We start from the raw sequence: 20,560 nt of genomic DNA, 5'->3' as shown, positions 1-20,560 counted from the left end.
CTGATCTCCACATAAAAATAAATCAGCCATGCGTGGTGGCATGGGCCTGTAAACACAGCTACTTGGGAGGCTGAGAAGGTGGAGAACTGTTTGAGCCCCGGACTTTGAGGATGCGGTGAGCCATGGTTGCGCCACTGCACTCCAGCCTGGATGACAAACAGTGAGATCCTGTCTCAAAAAAATAAATAAATACAACATAAAATAAAAATAAAAGAAACAATACTGCCTATAATAGAAACTCCTTATATTATGTGTTTTGACTGGCTAAATGAAAACCAAACATACAAGAAATCCCCTCTAAAAGTAATAAATTTAAAAAAGATTAAACTTACTGGATTAAAAGTGATGACTAGTATTACCACAGCTAAACAAAAAATGCCATTAGTCAAAAATTGACTTATTGTTCAAAATGCAGCTAGCTGACAGAAAATGTACAATATTTCTTCAGAAGGTACCTGAGGCAGAACGCCAATCTGATCAGTCTGACAATTATAACTCTCAAGATTAATTAACAGCTTGGCATTCCGGCTTCCTTAAGAGTGTGGGAGTTAGCATATAAATTCAAATCCTAGCTTTCCCACTTACTTGCTATGTGACCTTAGGCAAATACCACTTTTAAACTTTTTATTCTATACTGTAAACTGCATCTAAGACCTATTTCATAAAACTAGAGTGAGGATTAAATAACATAAACAGCACCAAGCCAACACAAAGCTCAAAGTAGAAATTCAGAAAGCTGTGTTATGTTATGTTGTTTCCACATCAAGACATAAGTCTGACTGAATTAGGGAGAAGTACAGATACCCATGTGAAATAATTTGTGTGAATGTATGGACTAAAATATAAACAAAACAAGTTTCTAGAATGCTTCTATTTTATACTGGTTGACATCTTTTTCATTACTATAATTATGGCAGGAACATGTACTATTTACTTATTAGACTATCTAGTAGTAACTTCACTAAAAATCAAATATTTCCCACCACAAAAGGGCTAAGTATTTGGGTACACAGACTTCTTTTCATCCAAAAAGCACAACATTACAAATATTCAGTTGTACACACATAAAATTAAACCAGTTCCAAGGAATAATACAATAGCCTGCTGAAGCAGTGGTAAATTCCTTTTAGGAAAAATGAAAACCTTTCCTTAAGGAGACAGTACTTAATCTGAATCCTGTAAGTGAAGAATTTCAAGTAGGGGAGAACAAATTCAAGTAAGCAATCAATCAAGGTGGGCAATTCATTCACCTACCTTTAAGCAAGTCTAGTCTTATTTCGAATTTTGCAGTTATAACCTCAGATTCCCAGGATAGCAATGAAATTTGCCTACAGTCTTGGAAAAATCACACAGTAGTAAGGGGAACTAGAATAACTGCCAGCTTCTGAGTGCAGAACTCTTTCACTTTTCCCAAAATATTTTTGTAAGGAATACTGTACAACAAAATACTTCTAGAAATGAAGAAGTAATACAAAAAGTTACTATATGGCATGTCATCCCCCCATTATTTTTTTTCTTTAAATAAAAGTAGAGGACAGCCAGGTACAGTGCTAACGCCTGTAATCCCAACACTGTGGGAGGCCGAGGCGGGCGGATCACCTGAGCTTGAGACCAACCTGATCAACATACAGAAACCCCATCTCTACTCAAAGTACAAAAAATTAGCTGAGCATAGTGGCGCACACCTGTAATCCCAGGTACTTAGGAGGCTGAGGCAGGATAATCACTTGAACTCAGGAGGCAGAGGTTTCCGTGAGCCAAGTTTGTACTCCAGCCCGGGCAACAAGAGCAAAACTCCGTAACCAAAAAAAAAAAAAAAAAGTAGAGGATAAAACCAAGTGTATACCAAAATACAGGAACTCCTTATCTTTTTTAATCTTAAGGGTGGCCTGAAATAGTAACTATTAAAATAATAAAAAATTCTGGCAAAAAAGGAAAAATGACTTAACTATATCAAAAAAGCCAGTCTTCTTGAGGAACTCATTATAAAAGACACATAAGTAGTAACTGGTTAAGCAACATAACCATCAATTGCACTGATGGATCATACCTGTGTCATGATACTAATCACCAAACTGGATTTTAAATGTTCATAAGATGATTATAAGCTATAAAACTAGCTATTTGGTGATATTAATAAAATATTTTATACCAGGGCTCGATAATGATATTATAGTGGTGTTTTAAAAAAAAAAAAAAGAAACAACCCCTTATTTTTAGCAATACACACTAAAACATTTACAAATGGAATGATGTCTAGAATTACCTTAAAAATAACACAGGATGGAAAAAGAGGAGGAGTGAAGAGATGAAAAGATTGGCTACGATTTGATAACTGCTGAAGCTAGATAATGGGAATATGGGAAGCTCATTATATAATGTCTCCTATTAGGAGGCTAAGAGTTTCCATTAAAAGAAATTTCATAAAATAGAAAAAAAAATTAACAGCAGATCACATCATATAAGCGAATGTAGAACAGCATATGCCTTAATTCTTTGACAAACAAATAATGGTATCTTATACAGGGTTTATGCATGCTTAAATTACGACTGATGTTCTTACAATACATAAAGCTATCCCTCAAAGAAGAATTATCTAGAGCTCTTCTAAATTTTTCAATCAGATTATCAATGAGAATATATTCTGAGACTGCCCCCAAACTCCAAAACAGTACTTGGAAGCTCATAAGAAATCAGAGTTCCATCTGAAAAGCAGGAAGTCTTAACTAACTAAACCTCATTCACTGTTAGTGACCTCCTATTCCTTCACATGGACGACCATTTATTTACAAAGAGGACAGCAACAAAACCATACTACAATCATTTCCTTTCACTGATCACTGCCAATACAATTTATGTGAAACAAAGTTTCCCATCTCTACTTGTGTCACTGACTGTTTTTTTAAATCTATTAACCATACTAGCACTACAATTAACAACTCATATCAAACTGATTAACACGGTCACTATTAAAGGAATAAAGAAGACAAGCAAAATACATACTGGAGGCCGGCCAGGACGACCCCTTTTTCTTTTTCCTTTGACCTCTGTTTCTTCAAGTTCGCTGCCAGCATCGGAATGGGCAGTAGTTTCATTAGTTGAATCCCTAGAAAATGTTATACTATTTTAGTGAACAAATTAATAAGTACAGTGCATTTGTTTCACTACTTTCCTTATCTCCTGCTATATGGCTGATTAGAAGTGGTTTATTACTTCTATTTCAGAAAAACTCTTTAGCAAACTAATGTTATCTTTGTTGTCTAATTTTATGTAACAGTAAGTGAAATGAATCCCTCAAGGAGGGAAATTAAGAAGAAGAAATGATAGCTGCTATACAAAAATCAATGCAAAATATAATTGCAAAAGACTAATTCTTCAGTATAAAAACATGAAGGTTTAGAATGATTTTTATTCATTTCATAAAGTCATGAAAGTCAGTGTTGTGCCAATTAATGTTTAACCACTGTTTCTTAAAAAAAAAAAAAAAAATACAAACACCTAAGTTGTAAGTAGTAAGACATCTAGCTGAGGATGGTGGCTCACCCCCTGTAATCCCAGCACTTTGAAAGGCCGAGGCAGGTAGATCACCTGAGATCAAGACTTGAAGACAAGACTGGCCAACGTACTGAAATCCCATCTCTACTAAAAATATAAAAATTAGCTGGTGTGGTAGTGCATGCCTGTAATCCCAGCTACTCAGGAGGCTGAGGCAGGAAGAGTCATCTGAGACATGGAGGCAGAGGTTGCAGTGAGCCAAGATTACACCACTGCACTCCAGCCTGGGCAACACAGCAAGACTCCGTCTCAAAAAAAAAAAGACATAAGGGATACTTAGCACATAATTTACAAACAATAATAAAATGCAAAATACTCTTTATTATAAATTCCAGGTAACCAATTGATTCTCACAAAATAATTTTGATATTTTTGCCCAATGCTTATATAGGAATCTAAACTACAGCTGCAACTAATGAGTGAATAGGAATGTTAACATGAAAGGTGGTCGCTGTTTTTGTTCACTTTAACGAGTAGGATGCAAGTAAAATGATAAAGACATTTGTTGAAACTTTACTCATTAGTCAATGTTGTGAGCACCTTCTGTGCTGACTCACATAAGGGTTGAGAGAAAATATTTCCTCAATTTTTTTGTTATTCATATTATAATGATATACACCATCCCATACACCTTTAAGTTGAATCTGCATTATTAACAACTTCTCTCTCACTTTCTTAAGTCTATAAATCAACAAAACAATAAATAAAGCATTGATTTTGATCATTTGCCGATTTTCATGGAGTACATACACCATAGCCAATTTCTTTTTTCCGCCCCGGTCTCTGAGTACCATTCAACCAAAGTGGCATAACCAAAGTGAGTTGGAAAGTAATAAACAGTAGTGCAGCATTAAAACATATTTCTACCACAAAGACACAACAAGTTTAAATAACAATTTCAAAAGCATAAATAGTAACATGAAATAAGGAAATGATGAGTTTTGAGTATTTACTGTTTCTATTTTTCATATGTCATTTAATTTTAAGCTTAAATAAGTTAACTTCTTAAAATAAACATGTGTTTAGTCGGCTTGTGAAATTCCTAAACATTTAATATTCGACTCTCACAGGCTGGCTTCAATACAGAATTGAAAAGGTTTAGACTGCATGAACAAGAATCTCTTCACTAAATTCTATATTACTGAATTAAAGATCTGCATAAAATTGTAAAGAGTAGGAAAGGTATATAGCAAATGGTAAGTCCAACTCACAATCTACTATTTCTCAATCTCCTTCACCAAATGCTCTTCTTAGGCTCATTCCCTCTTCCTTAAAGCTCAACTCTTAGGTCTGCTCTTCTCCATTTTTATTATGCTCCCTTAAGATTTCATCCAGTTTATGTGTAACTTCTATGCAAATGACTTCAATACCTTATCAGTACACCTGACAGCATTCTAGATCTCTGACTCAAGATTTTTAACTTGCATGCGTGACATGCCTATTTAAATGTCACCTCAAATTGGCCAAATGCCACATCTAAAATTAAGTCCAATCCTGACTTATGTCTGGCTTTCTACTCACAGAAATACCATTAATTTACTGATTTAAGTTAGTGCATAAATGTGCTTTAAATTATTATACAAATTTATCGTCACCATTATCCTATTAACTCAAATTGACAGAATGGTATCAGTCTTCTAGTGCCTCCTGGTAACATAATCCCTCCTCAGCCATCCTTCTCAGCACAATATAATCTGCTGCTTACTTTCAAGGATAACTGCCACAATTACCATTTCCAATTTATCTTCCTGCTTCTGCTTATTCAAGCCATTCTACACACCACTGCCAGTAACATTCTCCCATCATATTACTTCCCATTTCTAAATCTTCAAAGTTATCAAATTACTCCACCACTTATATATCTTCAAAGTTAATCTGGTATTTAAAACTGTATATAAGATGGGTGCAGTGGCTCACGCCTGTAATCCCAACACTATGGGAGGTTGAGGCACAAGAATTGCTTGAACCTAAGAGATGAAGATTGCAGTGAGATCAGACAGCGCCACTGCACTCCAGCCTGGGTGACAGAGTGGAACTCTGTCTCAAAAACAAATAAAACGACAACAACAAAAACTATACATAATGTTGTAAATTACATCCAGGGTCAGCCAGACTTTTTCATACAGAACCATACATCCAGGCATGGTGGCTCACGCCTGTAATCCCAGCACTTTGGGAGGCTGAGGCAGGTGAATCACGAGGTCAGGAGTTCAAGACCAGCCTGGCCAACAAAGTGAAACCCCATCTCTACTAAAAATACAAAAATTACCCAGGCATGGTAGCACTATTCAGGAGGCTGAGGCAGAAGAATCGCTGGAAAACAGGACAGGACAGGACAGGATAGGACACAGGACACAGGACACAGGGACGGGAAAGGGAAAGAAAAGGAAAGGGAGAAAGAAAAAGAGACAGAAAAAAGAAAGAGAGAAAAAAAGAGAAACCATACAGCTTATATTTCAGGCTTACAGGTCTTAAGTTCTCCAATGCTACCATTCAACCCTGGTGGCATACCATAAATGCAGCCATAGGCAATATGCAAATGAATAGGTGTGGCTGTTTCAGTATTTTATTTAAAAGAGGCATCTGAACCACGAGCAGTATTTGCCAACCCAGATCCAGTCAATCTTATTTTTCTCTACTGAAGAACAATAAATCATATTGCTTTTTCTCCTCACTATAATCCAAACAGACCATGTTCAATGTGTCAGTTTACATGTTATTTAGATTATATATGCACAAAAACCTTGTAAGAAGCATGTTATCTTCCTGAGTTTACGAATGAGGAAATTAAAGATCTGAAAACCTGATAAACTTGTCCACAGTTGCACACTTAGTAAATGGCAGAGTCCAGTTAGATCTCAAGAAAAACCTGAAGTTTCTATTTTCATGTTAAGATACTACAACCTACAACGCAAATACTGTGTTTTGTATTTATCTTGTGTGGATAAAATCTACAAATGCTTTTGATGCTTATAAATCTCTAGGCAGATTTATAAGCATCAATCTTGTACAGGAGCAGGTTGGTTCTAGAATATAATAAGTGACCCATTAGTGAAACTAACCTATTCTTCAGCAGTATAGTTTATTGATGCCTCTACCAACAGTCATAAAAGTACAATATGTGAAATGCTGTCAACTGCAGTCAGCTTAAACAATAAGAACTACTGCCAACAAAGAGCTAATGCACTCCCATTAGTATATGCATATTTAATTATCAGGACATATACACAAATTCTAGGCTTTTAAAAAAAACTTTCAAGCAACAGAAGAAAGATATAAAGAATACAAGGAAAAGTTTCACTTTATCTCATCCTAACACTAAATCCCAATCTGCAGAATACCCACTGTTAATAGTCTGACACTGCCATATTTAGGCTTTTGCATCTCTTGTTCTCAAAATATAAATCAGTATCAATATTTCAATTTTTAAAGTGTTAAATACATGAGAATGTTCCATATAAATACATTAGATTCCTGAATGGTACTCCATAATATGCATAGAACTTATTTAACTACTTCCCTATCAATGAGCACTTAGTTTGTCTCTAGTTCTGCACAATTAGAAACAGAGCTGAAATGACTGTCCTTGTACATAAATAAATCTTATTACACAATCAAGTTTCTCTCCAGGATATATGCAGTGAAAATGACAGGTCAAGGAGTATGCAAATTCAAACTCTGACCAATTGCTCTTCAAAACGCCTGCAAATGGCTAACGTTCACATTTATAAAACTACTAACATAAATTAAGAGCATGGAAGAATAAGTTCAAATCTTACTAAAAAATAATTTTGCCTCTAGAATTCTGTCTACCTCTCTCCATCTCCAGTCAAACTAGTTTAAGTTATCATCTTTGCAATCATCCTTCTCCTGATAGGTCTCCTTGTTTCTAATGTTGGCCCTTCCCATCTAATACTATACTGCACTAAATAACTTTCTAAGTATGTATCTTATTATATCCTTATCATGCTGATATGGTTTGGCCCTGTGTCCTCGCCCAAATAATCCCCACCTGTCAAGGGAGGTACCTGGTGGGAGGTGATTGGATCATGGGAGCTGTTTCCTCTATGCTATTCTTGTGATAGTGAGTTCTCATCAGATCTGATGGTTTAAAAGTATGACACTTTCCTCCACTCCCCTTCTTTCTCTCCTGCTGTCTTATGAAGAAGGTGCTTGCTTCCCCTATTCCTTCCACCATGATTGTAAGTTTCCTGAGGCCTCCCCAGCCAGCTATGCCATAAGCCAATTAAACCTTTTTTCTTTATAAATTACCCAGTTTCTGGTAGTTCTTTATAAAAGTGTGAAAATGGACTAATACACAAGCTGAGGAGAAAAAAACGTAATTCTGAACATAACTTAGCAGGTACCGATATGACATTGTTCCTCCCTACTCACAGTTTATCTTATGTCACTCTCCATCACCAATGCAGGAGAAAACAAAAAAGGTTGGGGTAGGAGGAGGTTTGATTTCAAGCCCTCAAACATATCTCAGGGTCCTTATATGACATAATCTCAGTCTGGGCCTAATACTCTCTTCCCTTCTTCTTCCCCTAAACCTCACTCTGATTACTATCTATCTTTACAAGCTTTGTGGCAAAAAAAAAAAAACTAAATTACTCTACATGTTATATCTACCTAGAACCTAGCATACTTCCTGGAATACAAATAAGTAGTAAACGATACTGTTTTGACAATGCTTACTAGTTTACAGCACTAAGATGACAAATCCATCAGCAATTATAGTATCTAAGTAAGCCAAGGAATAATAAGGATAATCACTAGAGTGGTCTTTCTAGTGTCTACATTTTAAAAACCAAAACTGGACATCTCAACTTGACCAAGAGTACCATCTTCGGCTGACAGATCTAAACCAGAGTTCATTTACCCAGTTCCCAGATCACCACTGTCCAGTACCTACACACAGACATATTACACTTACATTTTTCTGGAAAAAATTCACTCACAAAGCATAATATATTAAATATCATAATGCAAATACATACTCATTTAATATAACCTCAATTTAAATATAACCTCTGTTTCATATTTTATCAAAGAGCTATTAAAGGCAGGACATATAAAAGTAAGGCACACAATACAGTTTAAGAGATGGGTCAGAAAAAATGAAGAGATGGTTATAAAATGCTACATTAAGTATGGTACTTGAAAAAAGTACAGGGCATTGTTAGAACACAGAAGGACCACCCCAACTTCGAGGAAATCAGAGAGGGCTTGCTGGAGTCTTATACCTAAGACTTAAATAGACAGTGAGTTGTCCAGGTAAGGGCAGAAGTGCGTAGGTGCAAAGAAAAGAAAGAAAATACTGTAAGAAGACCTCCAAACTTAAATATCATATAAATATGGTAGTTATATGGTACTCATATATGTTCATATATTTATATATATGATATTATTTTCAGGTCCAGGGGTAAAAGGGAATGAGATAAGTAGGCAGAAATAAATTTTATCTCCCATTTTTCAGGTAAAGGACAGAAAGACAGTATTAATGGTTTTTCAAGAGGGTAAAGAAATTTGGATAGAGATTGATCCAAGATGGCCGACCACTAACAGCTCAGGACTGTAGCTCCCAGTGAAAGCCCAGAGAACGAGACGACGCCACACTTTTAGAAAAATTTCCGTCACTCACCGATCAGCCGATTCCCAGTGGAGGAGCCCCACGGGTCGCCAGTGCGACTCTTGTGGCCGCCGCAGCGGTTCTGCCTTCTAGGCGCAGCAGCTCTTCATGCAGAGCCAACAGGACTGCTTCCCCTACTGACCGGAGTTTGGAGCTCCGGGAAGTCAGAGCCGCTTGTTGCGGACTCAAGAGGGAAGCCAGACCAGAGATTCCCGGGCAGAAGAGCACCATCAGTCTTATCACTGCTATTTAGGCCACCACAGTGGGTTGCTCAGATCCCAGCACTGGGAATCAATAAGTCGGACGTCGACTCAGAAAACTAATTAGAAAGGCGGTTCATCTACAATGAAGGGAAAAAAACAGCCTAAGAAGGCCGAGTATACTCAAAACCAGAACCCATCAGCAACGGAACAAGCCCTGATTGAAAAGGACTCATCAGCAACCGAACAAGCCCTGATGGAAAAGGACTCATCAGTAAGGGAACAAGCCCTGATGGAAAAGGACTGTGTTCCATTATCTGAAGTAGGCTTTAAAAGGTGGATGATAAGAAACTTCTGGGAGTTAAAGGAACTTGTTCTAACCCAATGTAAAGAAACTAAGAACTTGGAAAAAAGGTTCGATGAAATGTTGAAAAGAATAGACAATATAGAGAGGAATACAAATGAACTTATGGAGTTGAAAAATACAACACGAGAACTTAGTGAAAGTTGTACAAGCTTAAACAGCCGAATGGATCAAGCAGAAGAAAGGGTATCAGAGGTCGAAGATCAACTTAATGAAACAAAACAACAAGACGAGAATAGAGAAAAAAGGATAAAAAGGAATGAGCAAAGTCTCCAAGAAATATGGGACTATGTGAAAAGACCTAATATACGCTTGATTGGTGTACCTGAATGTGACGGAGAGAATGAATTCAAGCTGGAAAATACTCTCCAGGACATTATCCAGGAAAATTTTCCTAATTTAGCAAAGCAGGACACTATTCAACCCCAGGCAATACACAGACCACCACAAAGATATTCCTCAAGTAGACCAACCCCAAGGCACATAATCGTTAGATTCACCAAGATTGAAACAAAGGAGAAAATATTAAGGGCAGCCAGAGAGAAAGATCAAGTTACCCATAAAGGTAAGCCTGTTAGGCTTACAGCAGATCTCTCAACGGAAACCCTACAAGCTAGAAGAGAGTGGGGGCCAATATTCAATATACTTAATCAACAGAACTTTCATCCCAGAATATCATATCCTGCCAATTTAAGCTTTACATTTGAAGGAAAAATAAAATCTTTGAGGAACACGCAAGTACTCAGAGATTTTATTACCACCAGGCCTGCTCTACAAGAACTTCTAAAAGAAGCATTATACGCAGAAAGGAACAACCAGTATGACCCTTTCTAAAAATACACCAAAAAGTAAAGAGCATTAACATAAAGAAGAATTTTTATAAACGAAAGGACAAAATAGCCAGTTAATATCAAATGGCAGCAACCCTAAATTTAAATTGACCAAATCTCCCAATTAAAAGATACAGACAAAATCTAACGGTATATCCAAAGATATACATAGACTCAAAATAAAGGGTTGGAAAAAAGAAAAAAAAAAATGTACCAACCAAATGGAGAGCAAAAATAAATAAATAAAAAGCAGGAGTTGCAATTTTCACATTTGACAAAATAGATTTCAAAGCTACAAGGATACAAGGGTAAAAGGATTAATGTAATAATAAGAGATCTTAACACCCAGATACATAAGACCCATAATGAGATTTAGATTCAACGAGACAGAAAATTGATAACGATATCCGGGACTGGAACTAAGATCCAGAACAAATAAACTCAATAGAGCTCTCCATTTTAAACACACAAAATATACATTATCCACAAAATCTAACGATATATCTAAAGATATACAAAGACTCAAAACAAGGGGATGGAAAAAAAAAACTTACCAACCAAATGAAGAGCAAAAATAAGTAAATAAAAAGCAGGAGTTGCAATTCTCACATTTAATAAAATAGATTTCAAAGCTACAAGGATGCAAAGGTAAAAGGATTAATGCAACAATAAGAGATCTTAACACCCAGATACATAAGACACATAAAGAGATTTAGAGTCAACGAGACAACAAATTGATAACGATATCCAGGACTTGAACTCAGAGCCAGAACAAATAAACACAATAGAGGTCTCCATTTTAAACACATAAAATATGCATTAACCACTTTAAACACTCAAAATATTGATCGGCCATTATTGAAACCCATTTTAGGAATGAAGTAATATTCCTTTTTCCCTCTTTTTCTTTTTTTTCCCTTCTTTAAAAAAAAAAAAAAAAAAAAAGAAATTTGGATAGCTTTGTGTCTTAGAACGCTGGAAGGGAAATAGAAGACCAAAAGATCAACCAGAGGTTGTCTCTTGGAAATAAGGTATGTAAATGAATTGAGTAGTAATAATACATAAATAATTACTTAAAGTACTCATCACTTTCATTATATCTAAACCACTACTATCATACAGAATCAAACAATCCAGATTCCCCATTTGCATCACAACAGCTGTGAATGGAATAGTATCTGCCATTTCTGTGACCACATTTCCCAAAATAAGTTCCAGTTCTAAATCTGGCTGGCACAGTGGCTCATGCCTATAATTCCAGCACTTTGGGAGGCTGAGGTAGGCAAAATCACCTGAGGTAAGGAGTTCAAAGACCAGCCAGGCCAACATGATGAAACCACGCCTCTACTAAAAATAAAAAATTTAGCCAGGCATGGTGGCGCGTGCCTGTAATTCCAGCTACTCAGGAGGCTGATGCAGGAGAATCACCTGAACCCAGGAGGCAAAGGCTGCAGTGAGCAGAGATCGCATCATTGCACTCCAGCCTGGGCAACAGTGGGAAATTCCGTCTCAAAAAAGCATAAGTCCCAATTCTAAATCTGTCCTATAACTCCAACAAATCTAATGAAATGCCATCAAAAACTGTCAACGGGTATATCCCTTAGATTTCTTCTGGTAGCCAGAACTCCTCAACAATCTCAATCTAAGAAAAAAGTAAGAATCATAATAAAGAAATTGGAAGTGAGCAGGGAGGGGGAAGAGAAAGATTATGGTATAAGATGGGGGAAAGCAACCTATTTTTTATAAATGGACAGACTAAAATATTTTAGGCTTTCCAGGCAATACAATCAGTATCACACTTGTAATACAAAGTAGTCATAAACAGTATGTAAAGGATGACTTTGGCTCTGATCCAAAATTTTATTTTGCAAAAAGAGACAACATGTCAGATTTGGCCCATGGGCCATAGTTTGCTGACTCCTGATATAAGACATTAACATCTTTTTTGTTGAATATCAGAAAACATGGTGACAATTCAGTAGCAAAAGCCATAAATAAATATGGTAATTATACACCCTACTAGATTGCAAACATATTGTCCCAACGTCAAAGAACATATTTGAAACATCTCATCAAAGAGAGCATTTTAAAAAATAAATATTCCAAAATTTTCCTTAAAAAAACTGCAATACTTACTGTAACACTGGTAATTCTGAAGTAATCATTGCTGGAGACGTCCTTTCACAATGCAGCAAAATAATCAAGTGCTGTACAACTCAAAACTTTTAAAATAACCTCAAGGCAATCCTGTCAATTAAAAAAAAAAGAAATTATTTTAAAATAAAATGAGTATGACAGAATACATAAACTTCAATCAATACACACCACTACCAGTGATCACACTACTTGGTATTTACCCAAATGAGCTGAAAACTAATGTCCACAGATGTTTATAGCAGTTTTATTCATAACTGAAAAAGTTGGAAGCAACCAAGATGTCCTCAATAAGTGAATGAATAAATAAACAACGCACATCCTCACAATGAAATTTTATTTGGCATTAAAAAGAAATTAGCTTGAAAGCCACAAAAAGGCATGAAGGAACCTTAAATACATATTACTAAGTAAAGAAGCCAATCTAAAAATAATACATACTGCATGATTCCAACCATATGACATTCTGGAATGTCAAATGGCAAAACTATGGAGACAGTAAAAGAATCAGTGGTTACCAGGGATTAGTGGGTGGAAGGGATGAGCAGGCAGATCACAGAAGATTTTTAGCGCAGTGAACTATTCTAAATGACATACATGTATAATGATGAATGTGTCATTTTACAGATTTGTAAAATTTCATGGACACCAACAGTAAGAGTCAATCCTAATTTTAAGTAGCAACTTGGGGTGATAATGACATGTCAATATAGGTTGATCAGCTGTTAAAAAATGCACTCCTCTGGTGCAGGATGTTGATAGTAGGGTAGGCTGAGCAAGTGTAGGGACATAGAATATAAGAAAACACTCTATATTTTTTCTTCAAATTTGCTGTGAACCTAAAAGGGCTCTAATATACATAAAGTCTCACATTTTTAAAAAGCAGAAGTAGTAAGACCTAACAGTCCAACATAGGTCATTATACAGTATCAAGTGGAGAAACAAAGGTATAGTTAGAATTCCAGGCAGAAAGACAAAGTAAAAGGCAGAAAAGATATTTGAAGACATAATGGGGAAGAATGTTCAAAAAAATCATGTAAGATATTAAAACAGATGTAAAATCAGAGAATTTCCAAGCAGAATACACCAAAATACACAAATTGCTAAAAACCAAAGTTAAAGAGAAAATTCAACAGGAAGCTCAAAAACAGGACACATCACATACAGAAGGACAAAGAATAGTATCAGACTTCCTACTGTAAACTATGCAAGTTCAAAGACAATGGAATAACATCTTTAAAGTGCTGAGAGGAAGGAAAAACTCAACCCTGAATTACAAACCAAACTATAATCTTTAAAAAAAACTGAAAGGAGTGGTATCATGGGAAATGGATGAGTAGAAAATTTCAAGAATAAGCCTCTCCAGTGAAACACTTAGAAACTGACAAAAGCAAACTTTTACAGAATTCCTGAATCTAATAAAACTTACAAAGGGAGGGGTGTTTAACAAAGAAAGAAGCTGCAAAATTTTGGTGTAGGCACTATAGCATCTTCTGCTTACTTGCCTATCATCACCCATTCACTACCTCAACAGTGTCAAAGGGGACAGCAGACCGAACTCGGTGCAGCTTGCTGGTACCTGTAGGAGCAATATAAACCGTATTCTAAAAAATGATAGCATTTTAAAGTGCATTTTAAAGAGATTCCCAGGTGGCACCTGTTGAAAGGATTTAAATATATATACTACACATAGCTCTCTGGGGCAAGAGACAGCATACAAGACAAGCAGCAATGTGTAAAGCCTCAGAATAGAGTCTAAGGAGGAAGATATGTTAGAGACTAAGGGCTTTTAAAGACTCCCATGTATTCTGGAGAATTCAAGGTGCTACACGCATGACCAAGGCTAAAAACACGGTCAGAGGAGGTCTGAGAGAAGCAAAAGCATAAACCTCTAACTGATCTTTGAGCTCTGCACAAACAGAAGATAAGGACTAACGAAAAGCTGAAGCTGCAAGTGCCCGGGCTGTTTATTCCAAAAATACTTCAGTAAATATTTCAGTACAGAGCCTATCTGAAAATAGCTACAGAGGGCTTGTATGCCCTTTTTGGCACCAATTCTTTAGGTAAACCTGTTAGGTTATCGGTTTGACCGCCAAGATGAAAAATATTAGTGACCTCAAATGACAAAAAAGATAGTCTTGGAAAAAGTAGTTTGGGGGGAAAAAAAAAATCACTAAACCAACAGATAACTATAGCTTTTAACACTAACATCAAACAGAACATGGGGGAGGTGAAAAGATGATTCCCAGAGTGAAAACATTTTAATATTCAGAATGTCCATTTTTTTCTAGTTAAACCTCTTTTGGAATCTGTCCAGCAGGCTTTCCAGTTTTTGCCAGGAAGTATCCCCTGTCTAAAAATAAAAATTTTTAAATGTGATCATGGAAGTAAAAAAAGGCAATAAAATGACATAACTAAAGTGCTGAAAGAAAAAACATTAAAAAAGAACTATATATCCCCTAAAACTATTCCTCAGTGGAGATATTAAGACATTCATAGAAAAGTAAGAGCTGAAGGGATCTGAATATAGACATGCCCTATAAGAAATGCTAAAGGAAGGCCAGGTACGGTGATTCACACCCCAGCCACTTTGGGAGGCTGGGGCAGGTGGATCACATGAGATCAGGAGCTCAAGACAAACCTAGCCAACATGGTGAAACCCCATCTCCGCTAAAAATACAAAAATGGCCAGATGTGGTGGCTGGTGCCTATAATCCCAGCTATGTGGGAAGCTGAGGCAGGAGAATGGCTTGAACTCAGAAGGCGGAGGCTGCAGTGAGCAGAGATTGCACCACTGCACTTCAACCTGGGCGACAGAGCAAAAGACTCTATCCAAAAAAAAAAAGTGATGGGGGAGAATATCATAGGCTGAGGCAGGAGGATCGCTGGAGGCCAGCAGTTCCAGATCAGCCCAGGCAACATATAGAGAGACTCCAGCTCTACAAAAAATTTTAAAACTGTCCATGCACAGTAGCTCACACTTATAATCCCAGCACTTTGAAAAGCCGAGGCAGGCAAATCACTTGAGGTCAGGAGTCTAAGATCAGACTGGCCAACATGGTGAAACCCTATCTCTACTTTAAAAAAAAAAAAATTAGCCAGGCATGGTGGTAGGCACCTGAAGTCCCAGCTACTCAAGAGGCTGAGGCAGGAGAATCACTTGAACCCAGGAGGCAGAGGATACAGTGAGCCAAGATCATATCATTGCACTCCAGCCTGGGTGATGGAGTGAGACCCTGTCCCTAAATAAATAAGTAAAAATTTAAGGAAAAAAAAATAAAAATTTAAATCTAAGCAGGTGTGGTGGCACCCACCTGTGGTTGTAGCTACTCTATTTGAGAGGCTGAGGTTTGAGGATCACTTGCGCTCAGGAGGTTGAGGCTGCAGTGAGCCATGGTTGGGCCACTATACTCCAGCCTGAGTGACAGAGACCCTTGTCTCAGACCTCTCCCCCACCCAAAAAAACAGACACTATAGACACCATATAATTGGGGGGGGAGGAGCCCAATTCATTACAAAGATATTAAAAAAATCATAACGGTATAGACCCTTAAAAATAGAATCTCAAAATACATTTTTTAAAAACTAAGGGAAATTCGAATACTTTGACATAAATAAAACAAAATATATCAAAATGTATGGGATGCAGCAAAAGCAGTGCTGAAAAGGAAATACAGCTGTAAAACTCAACATTTTAGAAAAAAGTTAAAATAAATGACCTAATTCTACAACTTAAGAAAAAAAATACAAAGAGTAAACTAAGCCCAAAGGCACCAAACTGAAGAAATTAATCAAAATTAGGGCACAGATAAATTATATTAAGATTAGAAAAATAATATAATCGATAAAACCAAAAGTTTGTTGTTGGAAAAGGTCAACAAAATTAACAAATCTTTAGATAAAATGACTCTCTAAAAAAAATAGAGAAGGGAACAGAGAATATGATAAACAACGTATGCAAATTTAGTAAAACAAATTTAGTAACATAGTAAATGGACAAATTCCTAGAAATGCACAAATCATCAAAACTAGCCCAAAAGAAATAAAAAATGTGAATAGAACTATAATGAGACACTGAATCAGTTATCAAAAATCTTCCCCCAAAGAAAAGCCCAGGACCAGATGGCCTTATTGCCCAATTATACCAAACATGGTTTAAAAAGAATTAACATTAATCTTCCAAAAAAGAAGTAAGGAACTACTTTCTAATTCATTCTGTGAAGCATTTCTGTAATACCAAACTATACAAAAACATTACATCAATATCTCTAATAAACATATATGCAAAAATCCTCAACAGAAACATCAGGGAATCGAAACATACAATGTGTAAAAAGAATTCTACATGAGGATCAAGAGGGATTTATCTCAGTTATGCAAGGCTAGTTCAACATTCAAAAATCAATTAATATATCACATCAAGAGCTAAAAAAGAAAAACTACATGATCATATCAAAAGACAATGAAAAAGCACTTGACAAAATCCAACAAAATAAATACCCTCAGTAAATGAGAAATAGAGGGGGAACATTCTCAACTTGATAAAGAACATCTCCAAAACACTGAAGCTAATATCACATGTAATGGCAAGAAACTCAAAGCTTTTCCTGTTAAACCAGGAAAAAGACTAGGATGCTATTCTCGACCACTCCTTTTTCACATCACACTGAAAGTCCTGGCTAATGCAATAGGAGAAAGAAAATTTAAAAAGGTACACAGCTTGGGAAAGAAAAAATAAAACTTTATTTCCATATGACAAAACTGTCTATATAGAAAATCTGAAAGAACTGATAAAGGCAAAATAAAACATCTCCTGGAATTAAAAAGATATTATACCAAGGTTTCAAAATACAAGGTTAATATACAAAAGTCAATTACTTTCCTGTAGACTAGCAATGAACACGGAGAATTTTAAATGAAAAACATACTATCATTTGCATTCACATCAAAGCTTAAATTCCTAGGTATAAATCCAAAAAAATATGTAGAATCTATATAGGAAAAACAATAAAATTCTAATGTAAGAAATACAGAGGCCAGGTATGGTGGCTCATGCCTGTAATCCCAGCATTTTAGGGGACTAAGGTGGGTGGATACCTGAGATCAACAGTTTGAGACCAGACTGGCCAACATGGTTAAACTCCATCTTTACTAAAAATACAAAAATTAGCCAGGCATGGTGCTGCGTGCCTGTAGTCCCAGCTCCCTGGGAGGCTGAGGCAGGAGAATACCTGGAACCTAGGAGGCAGAGGTTGTAATGAGCCAAGATAGTGCCACTGCACTATAGCCTAGGCGACAGAGCAAGACTCTGTCTCAAAAAAAAAAAAAAAAAATCCAGAAACAACAAAAACCACCAAAAAAAAAAAAAAAAGAGTGATTGCATGTTTGTGAATAAAAATATTTAATTTTTTTTTCTCCTGCCTTGACCTCCTGAGTAGCTGGGATTATAGGCATGCACCACCATGTCTGCTATTTTTTTTTCATTTTTAGTAGAGATGGGGTTTCCGCCATTTACAGCTTCATCAGCTAATCTTTGATAAAGCCACAAAAGCAATATGCTGGAGAAAAGACTCTTTTCAACAAATGACACTGAAATAACTGGACAGCTAAATGAAAACTATATAGTTTTATATAATATATATATATAATCTAACATATATATAAATGTAGACCTCATATGCAATATACATACAGACGCAGACCTCAAACCTTTCACTGAAATTAACTCAAAATGGATCAAAGCCCTAATGACAGAGAAAACCATAAAACTCTTAAGGGTAACATAGTAGGAACTACGAGACCAGGCACAGTGGTTCATGCCTGTAACCCCAGAACTTTGGGAGGCCAAGATGGGAGTTCTAGACCAACCAGGTAAACATAGTGAGACCCTATCTCTTTGAAAACAAACACAAACAAACCAAAAACTTCTGCTTTGAAAAAGACACTATGGTAAATAAGCATATGAAAAGATATTTCACATGATATGTCATTAGGAAACTGCAAATTAAAATGAGATACCACTGCACACTTAAAAGTCAAAACACTACAACCATGAAATGCTGGCAAGGATGTGGAGAAACAGGAACTCTCATTCATTTCTGGTGAAAATGCAAAATGGTATAGGCACTTTGGAAGCCACTTTTTGTATTCTTACAAAATAAACATACTCCTACTATACAATCTAGTAACTGTTGTCTTCATTATTTACCCCAACAAGTTGAAAACTTTACCCAAAGGAATTGAAACCCATAGGAGTAATCCTCCCATCTCAGCCTCCCAAATTGCTGGGATTATAGAAATGAGCCACTGCGTCCGGCCTGAGAGTTTTTACTATGTTACCCTTAAGAGTTTTATGGGCCGGGCATGGTGCTCACACCTGTAATCCCAGCATTTTGGGAGGCCGAGGCAGGCAGATCACCTGAGGTCAGGAGTTCGAGACCAGCCTGACCAACACAGAGAAACCCCGTCTCTAGTAAAAAATACAAAATTAGCCAGGCGTGGTGGTGGATGCCTGTTATCCCAGATACTCAGGAGGCTAAGACAGGAAAATTGCTTGAACTCAGGAGGCAGAGACTGCAGTGAGCTGAGATATTGCCCAGGCTAAAGTGCAATGGCAGTAAGTGAAACTCTATCTCAAAAAAAGAAAGAGTTTTACGGTTTTCCCTTTGTTTTTCACATGAAAACCTGCACGCAGTTGCTTATAGCAGTTTTATTCATAATTGCTAAAACCTGGAAGCAACCGAAATGTCCTTCAGTGGGTGAACAGATAAACTGAGATATATCCAGACAATAGAATATTCTTTAGCACTAAAAAGAAATGAGTTATCAAGCCATAAGAAGATATAAAGGAATCTTTGAGTGAGTATCAATAAAAGAAAAATCTGTATAAGATACATACTGTATGATACCAACATTATGGCATTCTGAAAAAGGCAAAACTATGAAGATCCCGCCTGGGCCAGGCAGGATGAACAGGCAGAGTACAGAGGATTTTAAGGGTAGTGAAATTATTGTTAACACTATAATGGTGGATATATATGTCACATACAATGAGAAGGAGAATAAAATGATGCAAATAGAACTGCTAGCCTTATCATTACATAGCATAACACTGTTTCATGCTTACTAACTGAATCAAAAAAAAAGTGCTTATGAAACAGTAGTATCTGAAGTAGGTTATTTCTCATTACATGTAGTTTTATTTGTGAAGTACAAGGTGTAATTCTTTAATCACAGGAATTTGCTATTCAGGTAAAGATTAGTATGTCATTAATTGAATCCTTCTACATTTCTAAAATTTTACCTGAGCTTAAAGAATCTCTTAGCAGGCCAGGAGGTATGGCTCATGCCTGTAATCCCAGCACTTTTGGAGGCCAAGGCAGGCGAATCACCTGAGGTCAGGAGATTGAGACCAGTCTAGCCAACATGGTGAAACCTCTTCTATACTAAAAAAAAAAAAAAATTAGCAAGACATGGTGGCGGGTGCCTGTAATCCATTCCAGCTACTTGGGGAGCTGAGGCAGAAGAATAGCTTCAATCCAGGAGGCGGAGATTGCAATGAGTTGAGACCACAGCATTGCAACTCCAGCCTGGGTACCAAGAAAGAAACTCTACCTCAAAAATTAAAAAAAAAATTAAAAAAAAAAAAAAAACTCTTAGCAGTGTATACACACACAGATGTGGAATGCAGGTAGTAGTAGTAGGGTACCACATAATTTGCTAAGCAAATCAAAAATTACAAGGGCAGTGATGCTATTTGTGAAACCAGTTTTCAACTATTTCTGTAAGTGGTATTCTACATAGAAATCACAAAGTCATTTAC

At 36.5% G+C, this 20,560-nt stretch overlaps 1 protein-coding gene across 13 annotated transcripts in view; it reads right to left on the bottom strand.

Annotated features, from left to right (window-relative positions):
* STAG1 (STAG1 cohesin complex component) overlaps positions 1–20,560 on the bottom strand; it is a 438,539-nt gene that overhangs the window by 296,728 nt on the left and 121,251 nt on the right. For 9 of the 13 annotated variants that reach the window (XM_035278838.3, XM_078354162.1, XM_078354165.1 and 6 more), the window contains 2 exons: positions 12,721–12,831; positions 3,004–3,106 (listed from right to left, as the gene is read on the bottom strand). In XM_035278838.3, the coding sequence (XP_035134729.1) occupies positions 3,004–3,106; positions 12,721–12,749 (132 nt within the window). In that variant the 5' untranslated portion in view covers positions 12,750–12,831. The remainder of the gene's footprint in view (positions 1–3,003; positions 3,107–12,720; positions 12,832–20,560) is intronic. The other 4 variants (XM_078354166.1, XM_035278839.3, XM_078354168.1 and 1 more) reach the window with 1 other exon arrangement.

The sequence above is a fragment of the Callithrix jacchus genome, chromosome 17 (assembly GCF_049354715.1).
Source record: "Callithrix jacchus isolate 240 chromosome 17, calJac240_pri, whole genome shotgun sequence".
Taxonomy (NCBI): Eukaryota; Metazoa; Chordata; class Mammalia; order Primates; family Cebidae; genus Callithrix; species Callithrix jacchus.
The sequence above is the reverse complement of the archived record's forward strand: the minus strand, read 5'-3'. Positions and strand labels throughout refer to the sequence as shown.